Source organism: Mustela nivalis (genome assembly GCF_964662115.1).
Source record: "Mustela nivalis genome assembly, chromosome: 5".
NCBI classification, from domain to species: domain Eukaryota; kingdom Metazoa; phylum Chordata; class Mammalia; order Carnivora; family Mustelidae; genus Mustela; species Mustela nivalis.
Window position 1 is genome coordinate 155,494,581 of NC_139024.1, and position 23,912 is coordinate 155,518,492.

At 43.6% G+C, this 23,912-nt stretch overlaps 4 protein-coding genes and 2 pseudogenes across 7 annotated transcripts; 4 read left to right on the forward strand and 2 right to left on the reverse strand.

The window, feature by feature from the left end:
• Positions 1-1,490: 1,490 nt before the first annotated feature.
• LOC309865298 (histone H4) lies at positions 1,491-1,977 on the forward strand. The gene has a single exon (XM_082731565.1). It carries the CDS (start codon positions 1,505-1,507, stop codon positions 1,814-1,816), a length of 312 nt encoding a protein of 103 aa, XP_082587691.1. The 5' UTR covers positions 1,491-1,504; the 3' UTR covers positions 1,817-1,977.
• Positions 1,978-4,643: 2,666 nt separating this feature from the next.
• Positions 4,644-5,128, reverse strand: LOC309864176 (histone H2B type 1-K pseudogene; annotated as a pseudogene). The gene has a single exon. The product of its transcript is annotated as a histone H2B type 1-K pseudogene (transcript).
• LOC309865263 (histone H1.3-like) lies at positions 4,687-15,845 on the reverse strand (the record flags this gene model as incomplete). 2 transcript variants are annotated; one of them, XM_082731523.1, is made up of 2 exons in its annotated part: positions 4,687-5,158; positions 14,355-15,845. In XM_082731523.1, the coding sequence occupies one exon, from the start codon at positions 15,843-15,845 to the stop codon at positions 15,180-15,182; it is 666 nt and encodes a 221-aa protein (XP_082587649.1). In that variant the 3' UTR covers positions 4,687-5,158; positions 14,355-15,179. The 2 variants fall into 2 exon arrangements, with proteins under 2 accessions (XP_082587649.1, XP_082587648.1); XM_082731522.1 differs by having other exon boundaries at positions 14,088-15,845.
• LOC309865276 (histone H3.1) lies at positions 6,504-7,214 on the forward strand. Its single transcript, XM_082731536.1, has one exon. It carries the CDS (start codon positions 6,625-6,627, stop codon positions 7,033-7,035), a length of 411 nt encoding a protein of 136 aa, XP_082587662.1. The 5' UTR covers positions 6,504-6,624; the 3' UTR covers positions 7,036-7,214.
• LOC309865280 (histone H2A type 1-B pseudogene) lies at positions 14,336-15,100 on the forward strand (annotated as a pseudogene). Its single transcript has one exon. The product of its transcript is annotated as a histone H2A type 1-B pseudogene (transcript).
• A 4,001-nt stretch (positions 15,846-19,846) lies between the features above and the next one.
• Positions 19,847-20,253, forward strand: LOC309865301 (histone H4). The gene has a single exon (XM_082731568.1). The coding sequence runs from the start codon at positions 19,872-19,874 to the stop codon at positions 20,181-20,183; it is 312 nt and encodes a 103-aa protein (XP_082587694.1). The 5' UTR covers positions 19,847-19,871; the 3' UTR covers positions 20,184-20,253.
• The last annotated feature ends 3,659 nt before the right edge of the window (positions 20,254-23,912 follow it).

The window sequence follows — 23,912 nt, forward strand, 5'->3', positions numbered from 1 at the left end:
AACTTTTCTTTCTTTGATGAGGAATGCTTTCTTTGAAAAGCCTCTCTTTTGTTCCCTAATGTCATTTTATTTTGTTATTTTTAAAAATTTTTGTACAATGCTTCACTTGAGTTTGGTGTCACTCCCTTTAACTGGGTTTCTTAGAAATAAATATAGATGGTCCCTGAATGAAGGGGCACCAATCCCTCTCACAGTAGAAAATCTGGGTATAACTGCTGTCTCCCCAAAACTCAACTAATAGCCTGCAGTTGAGCAGAAGACATACTGAGAACATAAACATTTGATAAAAGCGTTTTATATATGATATGCATTACATACTGTATTCCTATAATAAAGTAAGCCTGAGACAAAAATATGTTACTAAGAAAATCATGAAGAGAAAACACATTTACCATGATCTATTGTGTTTACCAAAAACCAATCTACATGTACCTAGGCCCATGAAGTTCAAAGCCCTATTTTTCAAGGGTCGACATTACATTGAATGTCCGCCACTGCATTCCCAGTGCTCAAAAGTGGGTCCAGATTACTTAATCAGACAATGTAGTCCTAGAAGGAATTGTGTTTGCGGTGAGGTGGTGGTAAATCGGGAAAATATATAAATATAAATGTAACCATGCAAATTTAACACTGACCCCTAAACTCAAAGATTTACACTTTGAAAGATATAGAAGCAATGAAAAATAAAAAATAAAAACTGAACATAAATCCAGATTGCAAAATGCCAGACTGAGAGATTAAAGAATATCGGGAAGAAAGTCAGTCCCCGGGGCACGAAGACAGAATTTCCACAGGCAAAGCAGTTGGCAGGAAGTTCCACACTTGACCTAGGATTTACCGTTTGATTTTCAAACCATTTTTGTGATGTCGGGATGAACAGTTCCATTCTACAGAACAAACTGAAGTGAAATGGAGAGAACACGTCACAGAACAAACCATGGACCCCAGGTGAAGGGTAGGGAGGGTTCAGAGCGCAGGGACGGGCCTCCAAAGAAAAAGGAACCCCCACCCCGGACGAGAGTTCTTTCCTCCCTCCGCGAGACCATCTTGCCAACATCACTAATCTACCTTGACTTAAAAGACCAAAATAATTCAAGGGGAGGAGAGAGGCCAAAGCTTCGGCTACTTATAGATACTTAGAATTCAAAGTAATGTAAAATACGACAACGACTAGTCCACGGTGCGTAAGGATGTTTAGAGCTCAAAACTGAGAAACAGATTCTAGCTTGGCAGGTGCCATTATTTCAGTCCCTTGATAAACCAAAGAATTTTCCTACCAGGCCTTACCCAGAGCTTGAGAGAATTCAGGGAAGGAACAGGGAGGGCCCCGCCCGGCGCACAGCCTGGCTCGCGGTAGTGGGCGGGGAAAACCCGCGGGCTCCCTCGCCCCTCCCTTCCCCTCCCCCACCAAGCCCAGCCTCCGTCGTGGTTCTCAACAAGGTCCGCCACAGGGCTATAAGTTAACGCGAATCTTGCTGCTCTTTGTCCTCTTACCTGAAGCGAAATGTCTGGTCGTGGCAAGGGCGGGAAGGGCCTGGGCAAGGGAGGCGCCAAGCGCCACCGCAAGGTGCTGCGCGACAACATCCAGGGCATCACCAAGCCCGCCATCCGGCGGCTGGCCCGGCGCGGCGGCGTCAAGCGCATCTCCGGCCTCATCTACGAGGAGACCCGCGGGGTGCTCAAGGTGTTCCTGGAGAACGTGATCCGCGACGCCGTCACCTACACGGAGCACGCCAAGCGCAAGACGGTCACGGCCATGGACGTGGTCTACGCGCTCAAGCGCCAGGGCCGCACCCTCTACGGCTTCGGGGGCTAAGACTTTGCCCGTGGATTTAGTTTCTGTGAAAATCCTAAAGGCCCTTTTCAGGGCCACACACTCTTTCATTTGAAGGAGCTGGTGACATGAGTGTACGGACACTCGGCTTTATTCACATTTCTCCGCAGCAAGAATTAACAGGTGTTACCTTGTTACTGAAACTCGTTAATTGTTCAGATTACTAAAGTTTCAATACTGGGCTTTGCCAACATGAGGTTTTCTAAAATTTTAACGAAGCCATACTAGTTTACTGGCAATTCCTTCTGTCTTTTACAATTTCCTAAGCATGATTTAGTGATGCAAATAAGCCTCACATTCTCATAGGTTAGACTTGGTAAAATCAAGTTAACTATTTTCTGGGAGTAAAGCTTGATACTGAAGAAAACGTCTGTAATACTGTATTAGCCTGTTCAACTCCATTCTCTTTTGAAGTTTAGCCACATCAGCCCGTAGTTTTGCAACTCTAGAAAAGGGTTCCATGAGAAGCTCCGACTGAGCTCTACCAGTAAAGGCACATAGTGTTAGGCCTAGGTGGCAAACGGGTACTTTTCTCCCCCATAAAGTATTTATGTTTGGATTATGTAAACTGATTGCCAATAAAGTATTTTTTTATGACTATTTGACATAGGGAGAAAGCGCACGCGCACTAGTGGGGGAGTGACTGGCAGAGGGTGAGGGAGAACAAGACTCCCCGCTGAGCAGAGAACACTATGTGGGACTCCATCCCAGTACTGTGGGTTAATGACCTGTACCAAAGGCAGTCACTTAACCAACTGAGCCACCCAGGCGCCCCCAATAAAGGATTTTTAAGCCACAAAGATTTGGGGGTTATGCCTTTTCACACATATTCCCTATTCACACATATTCCCCTATTCCCAGCAATAGATAACAGATATTCTATAATAAAAGCAACAATGTTAATTCATCTCACAAATCCTCTGGTTTCTCAGCTTTAAATCAAAAAAGGGAGGAGCACAGGCTCCTAGCCCTATCCTGGGACTCAGCCACATGATATATTCTCACATGTACGTACTTGCAAAGGAAAGGCGGGACAAGCATCCTCCAAAATAATGACCAGGCAAATTATCTTCTGTGGTCTTGGCTTCAAGGGAAAGTCACTGGTAGTAGCCTATTTCAAAGCATTTTAGGATATTTGTAGCCTGTCTCCTTACCTCTTAGCATGGTTTCCTCTCTGCAGGCAAATTGAACCAGGATAATGTAGGGGCAGGGGAAAGGGGGGAACCATTATTTAGTTAACTTTCTTTGGGTTCTTAGATGGCTGGTATTCTTCCTCCCATCATCCTATGATGATGGCCACTAGAGCGGTTCCCAGGGCTCCCTCCTAGTGTTCACCCTTCTGTGATCTAGCCTGAGTGTGGACATGACTTATGATGGCAGAGATGATGAGATGGAATTTTCTGTAAATAATGAGGTTCTCTACCATGTTAAGTGTATTAGGTAACATGTCTTCCTCAATTGTTACATGCTGACTTTGATAGTCCAAGTATCCATGCTGGCAGGCCCAAATGACAAGAAATGGGCAGGGGCCCTCTTTAGGAATTAAAGGAGGCCTCCAACTAACAGCCTACAAGCCTTTCAGCCAACAGCCAACAAGAAAGAAAATGGAATAGTCACTCCTACAACCACAAAGAAAAGAATTCAGCCGCCCAGTGAGTTTGGAAGATGATATTTTCCCACTCAAGCATCCAAGACACCTCTATCCTAGCTAATATCTCCATATATAGGACTCAGCTACACCATGCCCAGACCCACAGAAACTGTCACATACTACATGTGGGTTGTTTCAGACTAGTAAATTCAAGGTCATCTGTTATGCAGCAATAGATAACTAAGCGAGTGAGCCAATATGCTTAGCCTCTTCCACAATCCATGTTCCATCTAAAATAACATATGAGGAACTGAAACTGCAATCATTATCTAATGGAAGAAACACATTTAAAAAAGGGAAAGGGGGAGGGGACCCTATAGTGGAAACATTCCCTTTCACGACTATATAAAGCTTCATACATATCCCCAACACTGAACCGGCACATATATCCATCAGGCCTTGCAGGCCTCACTGATGTCAAGCCCATCAACCTTGGCATGGACTCAACAATACATCTAAGTCATTTTACTTTCAGCAGCAAGAAAACAAGCTGTCTATGTTGAAATAATTAACACATGAAACCCGTTGGTTTCCATCCATATCTTGTGTGAGCCCTACAAACCCACATCTTTTCCTACTGTTTTTTTGTTTGTTTGCTTCGTTTTACTTTTGTTTTTTTGTTTTTGGTTTGGTTTGATTTGGTTTGGTCTAAATGAATACAGAAGTAAATGAGGGGAATAAAAACAAAAAATGAAAGTAGATCAAAATTAGGGTTTCAAAAACCAACTCAACACGCTATACAATTGATTACATCAATAGCAAAGGCAAAGTGAATTTTAAAATTGTTATTGTAAATTTGAAGAAGTATTTTTGAAGCAGTCGATATTAGTAGTTAAAATTAAAATTATAGGATCCAGTAATTCTTCAGGCCTAGTTCAATATCTATTCTATGACGACTAAGTGAGACTTGTTGTCCTTTGTAAAATAACTTCATTACAGGACTAACGTTAATGAAATACATAAAATTACATTGTTATAATGCGGGCTTTGCATTTAAAGCAAATAACCCAAGTACATATATTTAACTGTAGGCAACTTTAAGCTCCAGACACCAACTACAAAATAATTTTAAAATTTAAACGAGTAGACGAAACAGACGAAAAAAGTAATGAACGAAGCACAAAAACCAGACTGCCCTTTAGAGCCTTAGCCAAGTTCCTACTGTAAACATTCCCCCAAATCCATGCATACTATCAAAGAATGCTGAGAATATTTTTTATTAGTGCTCTCAATATGCAAAAAGTGAGTGGCTCTAAAAAGAGCTTTTATATAGCCAAATATAGGAAGACTTTCCTTGGCGCTAGTGTACTTGGTGAGGGCCTTGGTGCCCTAGGACACGGCGTGCTTGGCCAGCTCCCCGGGTAGCAGGAGGCGCACAGCACACCTTCTGGATCTCCCTGGACGTGATGGTCGAGCGCTTGCAGGCGTGACGCCTCGCCTGCGATGCGCTCGAAGAGGTCGTTGACGAACGAGTTCATGATGCCCATGGCCTTGGACGAGATGCCGGTGTCGGGGTGCACCTGCTTCAGCACCTTGTACACGTACACCGAGTAGCTCTCCTTGCGGCTGCGCTTGCGCTTCTTGCCGTCCTTCTTCTGCGCCTTGGTCACCGCCTTCTCGGAGCCCTTCTTCGGGGGCGGGATTTAGCAGTTTACAGCATGGTAACCCCGAAGCTAGAGAAATAGAAAAGAAAAAATGAAAAAAATGAAAAAAATTTAAAAAAGAAAAAAAAGGGGGGGAGAGGGACTAAAAATTCCCGAATGTTTCTAGCAAATATATGCAAACGAAGGTTTGGTCATTGGACCAAAACTGACCAGTAACTTACTAGTATGTAAATTAGGAAAACCAAACCGGCTGTTTTTATTGGACGAATAAACAAACGCTTTAAAGGACTCCGATAGGTTGATTTACAATACCGCTGGATTACTCTAAGTGCACACACACACACACATCCTTCCCAATAAAACCATATTTTTAAATTTTGGAAAATAAGCAGAAATCTTCGAATTTGGAGGCAAAACCAGGGAAGGAAATGCTACTATCGAGCCCAGTCCAGTCGTCCTTTAGCTTCTTTGGCTTCGTCACAAATCGTCCAGGGCTCCTCGGGTCTCTTCCAGCGAGAATCCCGAGATGCAAGACAGTATTGTTAAGAGATACATTTGAGGGGCGCCTGGGTGGCTCAGTGGTTTGGGCTGCTGCCTTCGGCTTGGGTCATGATCTCAGGGTCCTGGGATCGAGCCCCGCATCGGGCTCTCTGCTCCGCAGGAAGCCTGCTTCCCTCTCTCTCTCTCTCTCTCTCTCTCTCTCTCGGCCTGCCTCTCTGCCTACTTGTTATCTCTGTCTGTCAAATAAATTAAATCTTTAAAAAAAAAAAAAAAAAGAACTACATCTGAAGACTCGATCGTCGCCGTCTTTTTCATCGTATCCCATTGGAAACCTTTTCCTCAGGACATCTCCCCCGCAATTACACCCGAGCTGACATTTTTAATTCCTCAAAAACCAAACAGCATCGCCCAATCACCGCCATAAGTCAGACCCGGTATTAAAGAGCCCGGGGCTCCGGGATACCGCAATATTCATACGTGAATCCTGAAATAATGAAGTTCTTTATGCATTAACACCATGTCCTAGGAGACGATGCTACAATGAGCCAGATGTTTCCTGTAAGGATAACGAACTCAAGAGATACTTAAAGGGGAATTGGCAAATAAGGAAATACCCCCCAGACGGTCACGGGGTACCCGCAGGAAATGGCGGACGTTTCTTAAGAGAAATTCTAAAGCCCTTTCTCTTTCGAACATAATCTATTTTATCTAGCTAAACAGAAGAAAATTTCAAAATTTTGCGTAACGGTGATTAACGAGTTCTGAAGCACCATCGATGAAACAAAGTAACGGGGAAAAGAATTTTGTTAAAGGGGGCTGGGAAGATGGCGGCGGGTTGACATCGGCCAATCGGAAACGAGCGCGGATCCGCTGAGCCAATGACGGGTCAGTCGTGCACTTCCGGAACCGGGCCTCCGTCTACTCCTGGGTCACCACGATCCAATCAGAGCGATTCTGCTCCTGTGTAAAAGCAGGGCCCCGGGCTTACTCGTTTTTTGTTTTTTGTTTTTTGTTTTTACAGCTCAAGTGAGGCAATGGCTCGCACGAAGCAGACGGCGCGCAAGTCGACCGGCGGCAAGGCCCCGCGCAAGCAGCTGGCCACCAAGGCGGCCCGCAAGAGCGCGCCGGCCACGGGCGGCGTGAAGAAGCCGCACCGCTACCGGCCCGGCACGGTGGCCCTGCGCGAGATCCGGCGCTACCAGAAGTCCACCGAGCTGCTGATCCGCAAGCTGCCGTTCCAGCGGCTGGTGCGCGAGATCGCGCAGGACTTCAAGACCGACCTGCGCTTCCAGAGCTCGGCCGTCATGGCGCTGCAGGAGGCGTGCGAGGCCTACCTGGTGGGGCTCTTCGAGGACACCAACCTGTGCGCCATCCACGCCAAGCGCGTCACCATCATGCCCAAGGACATCCAGCTGGCGCGCCGCATCCGCGGCGAGAGGGCCTGAATTTGACTTCCTGACTTTATGCCAACTTTAAACCCAAAGGCTCTTTTCAGAGCCAACCACCTATTCTAAGACAGATGCCGTGGCACTCAATTTATTCTTCCATAAAGACCCAGCACCAACTAGGCACAGTCCTGAAAGGCCTTTGAGGACCATGGTATAATTAAATTCTCTCTAAAAACTACCGGTCTCCTGTGGGATTTCAAATACTAATTCCGCAGTTTTACTTTAAAAATCTGTTCTTCTTTATTTTAAACGCAGGCATAGTACAGTCAGGATTTGGTTTTCAAGTTTATTAGCTTTATCCTAACCTTTAGATATAACTAATTTCATCTTTTCTATGGTGGATGTTTTCTTGGTTCTTGCATTCTATGCCCTCTTCGAAGTTAGCTTTTTCGGGCAGTTGCAAGGGTTGACCCCTTAGTGGCTTTTGGGAACTAGACAGCCTTCGACTAACAATTCAAGGTTTCCAGGTATCTGTCCCAGAGGTTGCCTTGTTGAACATGCACGAACCCAAGGGGCCAGAATATTTGGTCTGCCCTTTGCCGAACATAATCTGAGGCCCAACTCCCTAGAGACCGCCAGGACCTTGAGGAGGGTGATCAAGGATATACTCCAATGCCTTTTATAGGGGGCCAACTCTTTGGTTATTAGCTGGGGGGTAGGGAGGGGGGTAGGTAAAGACCTCAGCTTTCCCTGCAGGCTTCTTGGCCTCCCTCTTCACTGGGATCTCTAATACAGGCTAAGCAACCAAGGAGAGCAGCTTGAATGGGGCTCAGAAAGTACCACTGGGAGTGAAGAACACAGGATTCGGATCCCCGTTAGTGACACTTTCTTGTTGTTGTTGTTGTTGTTGTTGTTGTTGTTAAGATTTAATTTCAGTAATGTATACACCCAGTTGTGGGCTGGCTGGAATTTACCACCCTGAGATGGAGATCAAGAATCACATCCTTTGAGCCAGCCAGCTGCCCCTTAACTGATACTCTTAAAAGAGGCTCTTTCAGTTTTCCTAAACTCTCTATATTATGCTCTAGATTAAATCTCACGAGAGTACCTCATATTTGTCCCTAAAACATGACCATCCTTTAGAAGCTGGATAGTTTTCTTGCAGAAGATAATCTGTTCTCTATCCCTATAAGAAAACAGTTTTCTGTTATTACTCATTCAACAGATAATCCTTTCCCATGGAAATAACAGGTTCCTCAGTTTTTAAACTGGTAGCCCAATAGAAAGGAAATTGGGAATCCTCTTCTGAAACCATTCGGGCAGTTATTTGGAAATGTAGAAGGATATTTGCTAATTGGGATAATCTATGCCATTTGAAAGGATTTCATCTATTTATATGCTTCAGGAAATTTAACTTTGGAGATGGGAGAAGTTATCCTTGACTATAGAATTAAGAAGCCTCTGTCAATTTTTTTATGGGCTTTTTCCCCTCAAAGGATCACAAAGGAAAGAGATTAGACAGGTCATACATTTAACAGAGACAAAGCAGTAAATAAGGTACACAGACAAGTTAGCCATAGTGAGAAGTCCTGGAGGTTTTATAGAAGAAATATTTGTTCTTGGAACTCTGAACGACATTGAGAATTGGGAACGTGGGAATAGGGATTCTAGGTCTCTACAGAAAAGAGTGTAGCTCTCCATAACTGAAAGCACTGGAGTATTGCATACTTGTAATGTTGGATAAAGACATTCATGCTGGACTGTGGTTTCCCAAATCCTGTACTGTCTTTAAGATTCTAGCACAGTCAGTTTTTTAATGTGTATTTCTCTCTCACCAATATTGGTTGTTAAGACATGAGGACATGATGACCACAAAAAACATTTTGTCATATCTTTAAATGCTATTTGGAAGGTCTAAAACATCTGGAATGGTCCTTTGCCTAAAACAAATGCTCAGAATCTTTTATACTTAAATTGGACTTTAAAATAAAAAATTAGGGTGCCTGGGTGGCTCAGTCTGCTATGCAACTGCTTTCAGCTCAGGTCATGATCCTAGAGTCCTGGAGTCGAGCCCTGCTTCTGGCTCCCTGCTCCACAGGGAGCCTGCTTCTGCCTTCTCCATCTGCCTCTCTGTTTGTCTCTCATCAATAAATAAACAAAATACTTTAAAATAACAAAAAAATTAAAATTATTGGAAAAAATGGGTGCCTATGTGGCTCAGTCCATTAAATGTCTGCCTTTGGCTCAGGTCATGTCATGATCCCAGGGTCGTGGAATCAAGTCCAACATCAGGCTCCTTGCTCAGCACAGAGTCTGCTTCTCCCTCTGCCCATGCCCCTCACCCCTACTCATGCTCTTTCTCTCTCAAATAAATAAAATCTTTTTAAAAATGGAGGAATAGGGGTTCCTGGGGGTCTCAGTGGGTTAAAGCCTCTGCCTTTGGTTCAGGTCATGATCCCAGGGTCCTGAGATCAAGCCCAGCATCAGGCTCTCTGCTCAGCGGGGAGCCTGCTTCCTCCTCTCTCTCCGACTGCTTCTCTGCCTATTTGTGATCTCCGGCTGTCAAATAAATAAATTAATAAAAAACTTTTTTAAAAAAATGTAGAAATAGATTACTGTTTGGTACATTATTGATTACAGAAATTAAAGATTAATTAAGTTCATGTAATTTTAATATATAATTTTCCAAAGTAGAAATAAATTTAATTAGTGGGTCACAAATTGCCAGAAGTCAGGTATTAAAGCTCCAAAATATAAGGACAGTTCAATCACAATCTACTAATATTATCTATTTTATACAATTATTATTCTATTACTGCTTTACAGATAAGAAAACTGAAGAAGGTTTCAGATAAGGGGGAAAGCCAAAACCTCTTCTATTAGGCATTACTATATTAATTAACCCTAACCCTAACCCTAACATCCCTTATCCCTGAGGGCTTTATTCTTAGGAAAAGCTGCCAGAGGAAGACTGACATCTTTATCTTAATTTTTTCATAACTGGTAAAGGAAATGGAATGATTTTGAAAATTTACAGGGTCCTATATGATTGTGAGGTTCTACTATACTATAATTATAACAGCCAGCTGCAAAAAGATATAACCAATGCACAATAAAAATATAACGTGACTATGGAAAATTTCTAGACTTTCTGTTCAGCATTCAAACACATTCATGTTTAAGACACATACACACACACAATATTTTTTTTTATTTTAAAAGGTATACATTGAATAGTAGTACTTGTTATCAATTTTCTAAGTAAATGTTTATTTTATAGGAGAAGAAGCACAAATATGATTCAGGTCACATTTCATATGTACCTACTGGTACACAAAGTTGTAGATCCATTTCAGGCTAACATGGTTGCCTATGATGACTAAAAGTCAACACAATTCAGAAATTCCATTTCATTCTGCATTCCCAACCTAACACATCTGACCATGGGTAAATATTGATATTTGATATCAAGAGACTTTTTTACCATTAAAAACTATAAATATTTTTTGTTTTCTTTTTGTAGTAGCCCCAACATATGGGGCAACATACTTCAGGAAGTAAGGAAAATAATGTATAAGTCAACAAAAGGGAATAAGGATGTAAAAGGGGCAGAGAGATTTAGTATTCTTGGCTTCCCACATAGAAAAACAGAAAACAAAATTACTCAATCTGCTTAATATCTGGGGATAATCTCACCTATTGGACAGAATTAAAAACTCAGTCCATTCTAATGAGATAATCACTTCACTTCTGTAAAAAATGGCTAAAAATGAAAAGATAAGAAACAATAGGTAGAGGCGAGAATGTGCAGAAAACGGTGCACAGTCTCATGCACTTATGCACTGGTCAGAATGGGAACTGCTACACCACAGTGCACCACTATCCAGCTTCCTCAAACATTAAAAGAGAATGCAACCCAATAAGCACACTACTGAGTATCCAAAAACTATGAAAACATTAACTCAAAGGGATACGTGCACCCCTATGTTTACTGCAGCATCATTTACAATTGCCAAATTATGGAAATAGCTCAATGTCCATCATCAGCTGATGAATGTATAAAGAAGAAGTGGTATAGATATAAACACAATGGTGGGGCACCTGGGTGGCTCAGTGGGTTAGGCCTCTGCCTTTGGCTCAGGTCCTGATCTCAGGGTTCTGGGATCGAGCCCCGCATCTGGCTCTCTGCTCAGCAGGGATCCTGCTTCCCCTTCTCTCTGCCTGTTTGTGATCTCTCTCTCTCTGTCAAATAAAGAAATAAAATTACACACATACACACGATGGGATATAACTTGGCCATAAAAAAGAATACAATCTTGCCGTTTGCAACAACCTGGACGGAGCTAGAGAGTGTAACACTAAGCGAAATAAGTCAGTCAAAGAAAGGCAAATACCATAGGATCTTACTCATATGTGGCATTTAAGAAATGAAATAAAAGAGCAAAGGGGGGTAGGAGATAAGGAGAAACCAAGAAACAGACTCTTAACTATAAAGAACAAACTGATAGTTACCAGAGGGGATTTGGTTAGGGGATGAGGATTAAAAAGTACACTTCTCATGATGGGAAAATAAAACAAAACAAACAAACAAACAAACCAAACCCCTCAGTCAATTAAAAACACACACTTAGAGAAGTGGGAAAATGAGACAAAGAAGAATAACATGCTAAGGTATAATTTAATGAGCGAAAAAAATAGGAGCATGTGAATGAATTTGCCATTAATAATAATGGCACCCCCCAGTTAAATATCATCAAAACACATATGAGAAGACTTTTTAACTAGGGGAATTTACTTATGGAGATGGAAGTTGAAACAGAATTGGAAAAACTCCCCCAGGTAGAGAGGAAAGAAGGAAATGGCAGGTGAGCAATTTGTTTGGAAAAAAAAAAGAAAAGAGGGGCGCCTGGGTGGCTCGGTGGGTTAAGGCCTCTGCCTTCGGCACGGTTTATGATCTTGGGGTCCTGGGATCAAGCCCCACATCAGGCTCTCTGCTCCTCAGAGAGCCTGCTTCCTCCTCTCTCTCTGCCTGTCTTTCTGCCTACTTGTGATCTGTCTGTCAAATAAATGAATGAAATCTAAAGAAAAAGAAAGAAAAGAAAACAAAGAAACAAATAAGGCATTGAAAGGTGAACGTGAGTTGTTATTAGTGTTAATTAATGCAAGCAGAATGTATTATGATGAGAAAAGACTACAAAGTTCTCACTTGAACCAAAGGCCATGGGAAACCAGGGACTCTATTCCTAAGACATGTTACAGAATGATCAGAATTGAGGAATTAGGGGCTGGAGCACTAGAACTACGAAGCTGGTTAGGAAACAATATCATCCCAAGTATGAGAGGAGAAGGAGCATGTAAGAAAGGAGAAAGTGTCGGTGGCCTGGACTCTTCAAACATCAACCTGATTTAGTGACTAACAGGAATAATCATTGCCTCAACGCAGTGCCGTGAATTCACTGTGCCTCCTCTAGCTCTAAAGAGTGGGGTGATTACTAAGCAGAGAGCAGAAAGCGGTTCCTTGAGCCTGGTCCTAAAACTTAATTGTGCCACAGACCTACACCATGTGCATAAGTACCCTCCCGCCTTTAAGAAAATTTGAACATGCACTTCCCACATGCCATGCTAAGACAACCAGTGGATCGACTGATATGATTTGTTGATTGATTGATTGGGTAGTGCGGCTTAGAAAGAACTACTCACACAGGCTCCTGTCTGAGGTTTTGCCATCCTCAAGCATCAATCTATTGGTTTTTCTAAACCTGGGGTTTTGCCACTGTGGTTGGTGGGACCAACTTTGTGCAACAAACAAGCATCAGAAACCCAAGCATGAGTATTTCAAGAGACCCTCATAGGGAGACCATCCAGGGATGTGACTAAATGGGGACTGGGAATGACTTTCCTGCCCCCTCGTCTTCCTGGTACAGAACACAGATAACTTCTTGACTCATGATTTGACTGTAACAAAAGTTTGGGGAGATGGAAAATAAATAAATTTCACATTCCCTCAATTTATCCAGATCTCATTCTCAAACAAGCCACTGTCATAAAGGTTTTTTGGACTCTTAATGGAAAGAAGAAATTAGAGTCTGCAAGTTCAATTGAGCAAAACAAACTCCTACTTCGGAGAGCTAGACAGATACTCATAGGCTATAGCACCTATTGTGGGAAAGTTTAAGTAGTCAATTTCAATAAGTTATTAACCAATAAGCATGGGAGAAGGATGCTGTAAACAAAGAAATTAAGTGAAAAGGTATTTAAACTATGAGGAATCTCTGTGCCCAATGGAGATATGCTCACCAGTCTATGACTTCTTTCCTACTATATTTGGACAGTCTGGGAAACCTATAGTCACCTTCTCAATACGTAAAGCATACAGGGTAAGAAAGCAACATTAAAACTGTTATCCACGTGTATTTCGTTAAAGTATGTGCATATAATAATGTTTCATTAAGAGCACATATAACTAGAAGAAGCAGGTAGAATAATGAACGTCAATGTCAAGAGTTCAGAATAAATGTAAACTTTATTTCAACATATCTGCAATACTTAAGTGATGAGAAAGCATCTGTGCTTGCCACTTGCAAGTAGCACGGCTGCACATTCCTAGTCCCCGGAGGTTTTTCAAAACCTCTGAAAAAGCCACATGCACTTGCAAAATCCATTATGATTAGCAGCCTACACACACAATTGAAGGAAATGCTAAACAACATTTATACTTTATGAAAATAAAAACAAAATGTTTCCCCATCCAGGTTTGCAGACCCATAATGATCTGAAGGACTCAAATTTTTGCCAAAATTTTCCAGTAAAATTAAGTGGGCTTCCCTGAAATAAGAAATAAAAATAAAAAGACCTCAGTCCTGGGAACAAAACATCCAGATGAACCCATCTAGGACTCATTTATTTTGCCCGGACCACCTCAACTCCTGGAACTTTCTAGCCAAACACGGAGCCAAAAGAGAACTCTTTCTTTTATCGTTTCTCTTTTCCTATTCCTTGCATATTCGGCAGAAATATTCCACAGCAAACCACGGCCCCCTGGAACCTCTCAACAATCTAGGGGATCTGGCAAGGAGGATGAATTATAAGCCATCAGAGGTGACGTTTACCTTGTTTTCTATTCCTTAGAATCAGGGTTGGAAATAATTATGCAGCTTGAGCGATGAATACCGAGAAGAGTCCCCCAAAGGAGGACTCCATGTGATCACGGAAAAGAATTCAGGATTCTCCATTGCTTCACAATATACACAACTTCTAATATCTCAGCCTCTAATTGGTGAAGTATTTTCTTTCTCTAGAGCACACGTAAGCCAAGAGTACCTTTGATTGGCTAACTCTCAACAGCCGCTGCAAACCAATGGGAAAGGAAATCTTACCGAACAGCCAGACTTCAGAAACCCCTTCCCCAGACTACCTCGAGGATTACACTTTCTTCTCTAAAATGTCCGGACGCGGGAAGCAGGGCGGCAAGGCGCGCGCCAAGGCCAAGACGCGCTCGTCGCGGGCGGGTCTGCAGTTCCCGGTGGGCCGCGTGCACCGCCTGCTCCGCAAGGGCAACTACTCGGAGCGGGTCGGGGCCGGCGCGCCCGTGTACCTGGCGGCCGTGCTCGAGTACCTGACGGCCGAGATCCTGGAGCTGGCGGGCAACGCGGCGCGCGACAACAAGAAGACGCGCATCATCCCGCGCCACCTGCAGCTGGCCATCCGCAACGACGAGGAGCTCAACAAGCTGCTGGGCCGCGTCACCATCGCGCAGGGCGGCGTGCTGCCCAACATCCAGGCCGTGCTGCTGCCCAAGAAGACCGAGAGCCACCACAAGGCCAAGGGAAAGTGAAGGCTTTCAACAGTTATTTCTTCCCAAAGGCTCTTTTCAGAGCCACCAAATTGCTCCTAGGTGAACTGTGACCCGAAATGGCTAAAATCCAGCTATTTCCGGCCTAGCTGCCCGGTGCGCGCTAAAAAAAAAAGACCCGTCGCTTTCAGTGAAAGCCAATCAGACTCCGGCGGTAAATTTTAAAAAACCTCGGGGGACTGACTACAAACGTGCAAACGTGCTACATGCCGAGAGAACAACAGGACAGGTGAATTTCCAAAGTAAACTTACTTACTCGTTAGTTACTAAGCTCTTTTGCCTGATAGAAGTGGGTGGCTCTGAAAAGAGCCTTTGAGATTTCCAAAGCAGGACATCCCGCTACAATTTTTTACTTTTTCTTAGGCGCCGCCTTCTTTCCCTTTGTAGCCTTGGGCTTGGCGGTTTTAGGCTTGGCCGCCTTGGGCTTCGGGGCTTTGGCCTTGGCTGGGCTCTTGGCCGCCTTCTTGGGCTTGGCAGCCTTAGCCTTCTTCGGACTCTTGGCCACTTTCTTGGCGACAGCCGCCGCCGCGGGCTTCTTCGCCTTCTTGGGGGTCTTCTTGGCGCTCTTCTTGGGGGCGCTGGCCCCCGCGGCCTTCTTGGGCTTCTTGGCCGCCCCGGCCGCCTTCTTGGGCTTGGCCGCGCCCGCCTTCTTGGCCTTGGGCTTGGCCTCGCCGGAGGCCGCCTTCTTGTTGAGCTTGAAGGAGCCCGAGGCGCCGGTGCCCTTGGTCTGCACCAGGGTGCCCTTGCTCACCAGGCTCTTGAGGCCCAGCTTGATGCGGCTGTTGTTCTTCTCCACGTCGTAGCCGGCGGCCGCCAGCGCCTTCTTGAGCGCCGCCAGGGACACGCCGCTGCGCTCCTTGGACGCGGCGACGGCCTTGGTGATGAGCTCGGACACCGGGGGCCCGGACGCCTTGCGCTTGGCGGCAGCAACACCCGTTTTCTTCGCCTTCTTCTTAACAGGTGTTTTCTCTGCAGGTGCGGGAGCAGCAGGAGCGGCAGGCGCGGTCTCCGACATTTTTCTGCTTTGCCAACAAAGACAAAAAGTACGCTCAAACTGTCAGAACGGCGTGGCCGGGAGCCCGGCGGCCGCGGCTTTATATAGAGAGCGGCTGAGTGGTGATTGGTCGCCTGCGCCGTGCGCCGCGCTGCTCAGAAGGGCTCCTCTGCTCCTCAGTGTGGCTGTGTTTCTTTCCCCTCGAAAAAGAAGAAAAATATAAGAAATCCGGGCATGAAATAATTAGAGATTTGGGGGAAATGGATCCAAGAGTCTTCGGGCTTCATTCCTGCCTTATTTGCTATACGTAGTTTCAAAACCAGTACCCTGAAACTTTGCCGATTCCCCCAACTCTCTTTAAGACCTCGGTCACATTGAGACAACTTTCAGATTTTCCTTAAAAATACTATTTCTCTCTCTTTCCTTTACACGTCTGTCTCTCAGGACATTGTTCTGCACATTCTTTTCTTTGTAGGTTTATATAAATAAGCTCATTTTTACTCAACTATACAAGGGAAGACGCTTTTTTCGCAAGAGCAATAGCACAGCTCTCCTCTAGTTGTTTGCACGAAGCCTTGGGGATTGGCACTGGGATAGAAAATTCTACGGACAAGATGGATAACTATTTTTTTAATAGATTCATTTTTAAGTATTACAGTGACCTGTGTGTAGACTGTGTTTGATCCCCGTGTTTAGGAAATTTAAACTTTTGAGGAAGGGGGAGGAGGAGCAAGGAAGTTCCATTCCTTTTTCACATAAAAAGTTCTAAATTGCAACTTTCCTAAAATAGTGGTAGAATAGATTTGTCAGACCTGGAACTGGCACTAGAGATCAACCACCAAATCTACAAGGAGGGAAAGTGAATTATGAAGCCTTAGAATGGTACTTCTACCTCATTTTACTAGTTAGGAGCTGAAAAACACAAACTCACGTATTTAAAACCCATCTCCTTAAAACTGGAAATTACTTAGTGACACCCTGTCCATAAGAAATGTTCCCCCCAATACTTAGCATAGAATTTATATATATCCTGTATTTTAAAATTATATTTCAAGTACAGATTTTATTTGGCTCTTTTCCAACATTGCCAGTAGGGACACAAGATTAGAAAGAAAAATTTATTCTTCTCATTTATATCACTCTTTCTGAATTCTCATAATGTTCCCTGGGCTTTTTACTAACAGAATATGAACTAGGCTGTCACAACCTCAATTATTTGGCTAAATGTTTCCACCTAAGAAATAGAACAAACATTTCTCAGCCAACGTGACCCACTTTACTGCATTCCTGTTGGTTTGCAACACAACAGACCTAATGAAATTAGGTAAGTGTTGAATAATGAAGCACAAATTTAATGCTATCTTCTAAATAAATTGAACTCTATGCTTGTTAAGACAAATAAACAAGAACAGTGTTTTGGTGCTAGCTCTCTTCTAACAAATACCCCTATTTCCAAAAATTTTGGTGTACTGGCTAACATTCCATGCTGACTTAAGAATTTTTTCAAATAAATCCAAGATAGGATCATCAATTTTGAAAATGTCATCTCTCAATGCTTAACTAATTCCACAAAAGTCCTTTGGCCTGGTTGTAAATAGTCATTTATTGATGGGCATGGACTGAAACGAGGCCTCTGGGACTCGAGTTCATGCTAAAAGCCAAACATGCATTCGTGTATAGACAGAATACATACAGGATTGGCTCTGTGGCACAGAATTCTCCCTAAGCAGGCGTTTCATGTGTGTCTACGAAGGGCTGTTTGTCTTCCTTGGTGGCATCAGTGTCAACAGCAGTGGTCCCAGACATTGCAAAAGCCCTATCCCTTTTCAGAGCAGAGGCTAGTATTAACCAGACCTAAAGATAGAGTTAAAACTCAGATTTCTAAAACTTTACAGTGTTGGTCATCATTGTAGTCAAAACATCAGTTTTTGAAAAGTCCCCAATTGAACAATTCCCCAATTGAAAACAATTGGAGAATTGTTCCCCAAGTTAAGGTAGGTGACACCTCCCACAGCAGATGCCACTGTTCTATTCTTGTACAGCTCTTACTGGTTTCTAGGGCTATGGAGGTTTCAATAAGTGAGAAGAACTTGGTGCTATTTCCTTCACTGTAGGTGATTTCTGCCCTTCCTGGAGGGCAATAATTGAGACTTGATTCCACCTGAAAAGTTCTTCCCCACATGTTTGTAGAAGGATGGGGTTTAGCTACGTATACTCAAGGCTCTGGCCTGAGACCCAGGTATTTATCCTAAGTGTAACATAAACAAGATTGTGGAAAGCTGGCTTGTCCTAAGGGACTGTGAACTTGATAGGCTCCACCTATTACTTTGGTTAGCACAAAAAAGTAGTGTTCCTTACTTGTGAAGCCTCAGTCTGTATATATCTTAAGATAATTGATTTTGCATTGGACTGAAACTTCTACCATTTATTTTATAGATGTAGAAATAACAGAAAAACCATAGTTGGATGAGTGATGGATAGTTCATTCAGGAACTTACGTTCTCCCAATTTTGCTGTCCACCTCCCTCTCATCCCAGTAAACCACTGTGAGAGATCTGGGTAGCGCAGGCCAGTCGGTGGCGGCTGTACTTACATGTACCAAAATTCAGTAATTTCAAAAGCTTAAGGACAAAAGTGACTGTAAATAAATATCAAACGTATACCAAAAAGAGTGAAGACAACTTAAGGGCTCTACAGCAGAGAGAGCACTGTGTTAGAATCACACGTGTTTGGGAGTGTCATGAGAAAACGCATCTATTTTAATTTCCTCCTATCAGATGGTCTCATCTGAGACCCACTTGAAACTCCAAGGAGAACTAGATCTCATTTTATTTTCTGTGAAGGACAATACTGACACAAACTTCCAAATTTGATTTTGTATATCCTATATGATCATCTTTGTAAATCTGATATTTGTACATTGATCTTTGCATGTACTAGACCCTAAGTTGTAGAATGAATGAATGAATTAGTGACTCTTCTTTGGTGCATGGGAGATCACTGCATCTTCAGTCTGAACGTAACTGTAACTAAGCTAAATTTCAAACAGTATCTGACTAAGGAGAATTCATAATCTCCTGAGTGCCTATACTATAAGTACCAGCAGAGAAGGATTTTTTTTTAATTACCTTTTATACTAGACAGAAGGGAGGCACTTAATATGAATGTATGGAATGAGAAAATACTGGCATTTGCATATAATAATAAGCATATCTATGTACAGAACATTAATTCTGTGACTCTTTGCACTTGGACAGTATTTCAGCTTATTAGCATCTATATTATAAATGCTGTTGATCTGCAAACTTTTACACAGCATGATACATCATCAATGTTTTGCTGACATAGATCAGTGGTAGGTGACAAGATCATAAGACCAGAATCAGAAGACCCCAGCTCTACCCCAACAATACCACTTATTAAAACAAGATTGGGTCTCTGAGCCTGGAATTCTTCATCTCTACAATGCAAATAGTGCTTTAAATTTTGGGAGCAAAGTGTGGAAATTCAATTAACATTTCCTCCCCTTCCTAGAGTTTCCTTTTTATCAGGAATGCTGAAAACCACCAAAGTATATATGTTCTGCCAAAGGGGAATATTCCCTGATCTGCCCAATTTAAGTAAGTGTTATTAAAATTGTAAGCATTAATACTTGCTTTTTTTTTTTTTTTTTACCTTCACTCTGCTATCCCTCGCTATTATGGACAACTGTAACGTCACTGCCTCCTTTTTTAATATACATGATTTAAAAAGAGGTGAAGAGATTTATACAATATCATTGATCTTAGAAACCCCACAGGCACAGGACAAGTCGCAGAAACCAGCGATTCCAGCCTCTGCAAGGACAGGGGAGTCAGATGCGGTCCCCATTCCCCGCCCCTCCCCTCGCTTAGCCCCGGCCCCGCCCAGGAAGGTGGGAGGAGGCGGAGGGGAGGACTCGTTCCCGCCTCCAGCGTTTCAGTTTCCTAAAAGGTCCGCGGGAGTGATATATAAAGGGCTGCAGGGAGCGCGTCAGTACTGCGGTGTGACGGCCACTTGCATCCTATCATGTCTGGTCGCGGCAAAGGCGGGAAGGGCCTGGGCAAGGGCGGCGCCAAGCGCCACCGCAAGGTGCTGCGCGACAACATCCAGGGCATCACCAAGCCCGCCATCCGGCGGCTGGCCCGGCGCGGCGGCGTCAAGCGCATCTCCGGCCTCATCTACGAGGAGACCCGCGGGGTGCTCAAGGTGTTCCTGGAGAACGTGATCCGCGACGCCGTCACCTACACGGAGCACGCCAAGCGCAAGACGGTCACGGCCATGGACGTGGTCTACGCGCTCAAGCGCCAGGGCCGCACTCTCTATGGCTTCGGGGGCTAAGCTTGGCTGCAGCTCCCGGGGCAGCAGCCTCGCCGCCCTCCCCAACAAAGGTCCTTCTCAGGACCAACCACTTGGTCACAGGAAGAGCTGCTCTGGGAAGACTTGTATCACTCGCTACTTCTCCGGTGTTTCTTATTTTGGACTCTAAACACGTGTCTTGTCCTTGGGTTTGTGGAGGCAGCTCCACAGCCATTGGCAGTTGGTGCCCAGAGATGGCCACGTTCAGCGAAACCCAGGCAGGAGAGGGGTGTGGCTTGTAGCTGCCAGGCCTCCCTGCCTCCCTCCTCAACTCTGTTCTGGCCTTTCCACCTAGGACCTCCTCCCTCCCTTCTCCCCGCTAGGCTGGCAGAAGAGGTGGTCTTCAGGCCCTGCTCATTTTGTAACTTTCAGAATCTGCCCTCCCTACCTGAAGACGGGTTTGGGCCACTGGATGCTGGGGAAAATGAGCCCTTCAGACCTCCATCAATTACTACGTCCTTAACTGTGTTAAACCTCCAAGTAATCTGGAGTATCCACATCTCAGTCATCCTTCATGATTATATGACTTTTTTGCACCATTAACTAAAAATACCCTTTCCAGTGACCTGATTGGCAAATCCAAAATAACACTAAACCTCTCTGCTCTGACCGACCCTGTGCATCCCTCCTCCCTTTGCATTCTCTTCACAGGGTTGTGAGGTGCCTTTCTTCCTGACCCAGATTCTCCATGACACTTTGCTTTGGGGGCCCGATTCCTCCCAATGAACAAACTTGTGTCCTCTTCCCATCAGTCTGAAGATCCTCCCTGAGTCATCTCTTCCAGACTCTTCCATAGGTGGTGGGACATCCAGGCACTGAGGAAGGAGCTGTGTATCAACTGAAAGGTGTCCCAAGAGGCCATCCCAACCTACTGCTCTTTGTTCAACGTAGTGTATAAGCTCTTAGGCCTAACCACTTTGGGGGGGCTTCATTTTCCTGTGAAGACCCCCACGAGCACATAAAAGTATTCAGTACCACGTGTAAGCTTTTCTTTTGTTAAACTGTTTTATGTCAGCTTCATTCTCAGGCTCAACCAGACACCTGGAAAGGGTAGAGCGATGTTCTTCCTCTTGCACACGGCCTCCCAGCCTGAGCCTCTCTACTCTTCTGTGACCACAGGTTCCTGCCAGATCTTTGCCTGTATCCCCCGCCCCCAGCCCCCGCCCCCGCCCCCCACCATCCCTCCACCTGCTGCAGAGACTTGAGTGATGCGCAAATTTCATTACCCCATCTAGGCAAAACCACAAAAAATAAAAAGCCTTCACTGGTTCTCCTAACACCTGCAGAAGGGAAGAAAGGCTCTTATGGAAAAGCAAATGACTTTGGAAAGATAAATGGGCCCAAAAAGGATAGATGGCAGATATTAATGTTTATGGCAAAGTCTGTCGAGGTGTGGTACCGACCTCTCATTTCTGGCAAGAGACAAGTGTCGCTCCCTAGGACAGGATGTATGATAACATCCCTTATTTTTCAGAGGATCTGCTTTTTTCTTTTTTTTTTTTTTAAGATTTTCATTTATTTATTTATTTGACAGACAGATTACAAATAGGCAGAGAGAGGGGAGGAAACAGGCTCCCTGCTGAGCAGAGAGCCCGATGTGGGGCTCGATCCCAGGACATTCAAATGCCTTGAGCACAAAGTTAACCCATAAGGTCGCATAGCGTGGGGTGGCAGATCCCCATCCCTTTCCCTCATTTAAGTTTCCTGCTGGAAAACTTCACCTGATTCTCCAGGCAAAATCGTGCCTAGGACTTCCTTACGTTCCAACACATGTGCTCCACACATGTACCTAACCCAGCTTCATTGTTTCCTATCCGGCTAAATAGCTGCCACACACTTATATAGCTCTCCAGATGTCTTGAAGGCGTGGACAGTATCTTCATTTTGACACTCTCAGGACCCAGGTAATGACCAGCACCTACTACTCACTTAGTAAATATTTGTGCAATGACTAAATGATTCAGTGGAATGGATAAGCTATCAGAGGCCACAAGTAAACTTTTATATGAATTCCTCTCCTTTAATAATTTTATCTGCTCCCCTAGAGCTTTTTCCTCTCTTACAATTTTCCTTGACGCAAATGTCAGGCTTGTGGCTACAAAGGGCTATTGCAGACTTTTAGATACAGATTGTAAACCCTCAATTCATAATAAAAATAATTTAATGATTCCCAATCTGGATGTCTAAAATAAAGATCCCTCCTGTTTCCTGTTCTCACAGGTCTTTATTTTAATGTCCACCTTTCAAAGAGGATAATTTTACCCAAAATTTTCTCACAAAAATGCCACTGTCATAGGCTCCTATGTAATCAAAGTGAGCCTGATTTCTATCACTATTTAATGAAATAGTCATATGTTGCGATAGAATTCCCAAGCTTTACTTTTCTTGCATGGGTTATAAGAGAAAGAATATAAAAGAGGGATTAGCAGCAATTTGGGGGGGGGGGAGTTGAGGGATCCATATCTGGTTTAAGTGTGATGCCAAAGAAACTATTTCTTGGGGTGCCTGGGTGGCTCAGTTGGGTGGGTGTCCAATTTTTGATCTCAGCTCGGGTCTTGATCTCAGGATCATGGGTTCAAGCCCCATGTTGGGTTCCATTCTGGGTGTGCAGCCTACTTGAAAAAAACAAAACAAAAAATATTTATTTAGTCCTATAACTAGGGTTGATCTTTTCTACAATGTATGAATTGCATTTACTTTCCTAAACTACAATGTATTTCCTAAAATACAGTGTATTCACTTTCCTAAAAATGTATGGTATTATGTTTTTAGCATATTCACTGATACAGTATGAAAAATAGTTATTGCAACAGAGATATTATGAAAATATTTAATCATCCAAGTTAATCCAAATGAACTTACTGTGAGTCAAAATGGTACATTTATTCAGATTTATTAACTGCCCTTCTGAATACAAGTTTAAAGTTCTGATTTACCTGCCTCTGTTGTGGGAAACAAAGGCAGAAGAAAAATGATATTTCCTTACTACCTACGGCCCTTTCACAAGTTCTTAAAACAGGCAGAGTGACCTTCCTTTTTAGGAACTCAGCTGCCTCAATATTAATACTTTACTAAGGGCAAAAGGCAATCATAGCCTGACCTCCAGGATCTTGCAAGTCCACTTTAACATATAAAAATTTCTTTGGAAACCTCCTTTATCTCTACTTCCCCCACCCCAAGATACGTGTTGGCAATCATCCTCTAAGCATATGACCCGCTGATATACATCTGAAGAGTTTCATGACTGAGTTTTTACTAAGTTTCCTAACAATAGCTAGGTCCTGGAAACTCAAGACTTACGCTATCCCTAACCCCCTCCCAACATTAAACTATGTAAAGAGCCACTCCTCCCAACCCTGGCGCAGTTCTTTCTGCCCACAGGTCCTCTTCCCATGCTCTAAGAAAATCACTGTTTCGGGCTCTCTGCTCGGCAGGCAACCTGCTTACTCCTCTCTCTCTGCCTGCTTCTCTGCCTACTTGTCATCTCTGTCTGTCAAATGAATAAACAAAATCTTTAAAAATCTAAAAAAAAAAAAATCACTGGTTTTGCACCAAAGATATCTCAAGAATTCTTTCTTGGCCATCTGCTTCAAGCCCTAATCTTTCCTACATCATATCCATTGATGTGGACTTTTAAAAAAATAGTATAATATAATATAAAGAAAAGATCAAAACACCATCTCATATAATAAATGAAAATATCACATCATA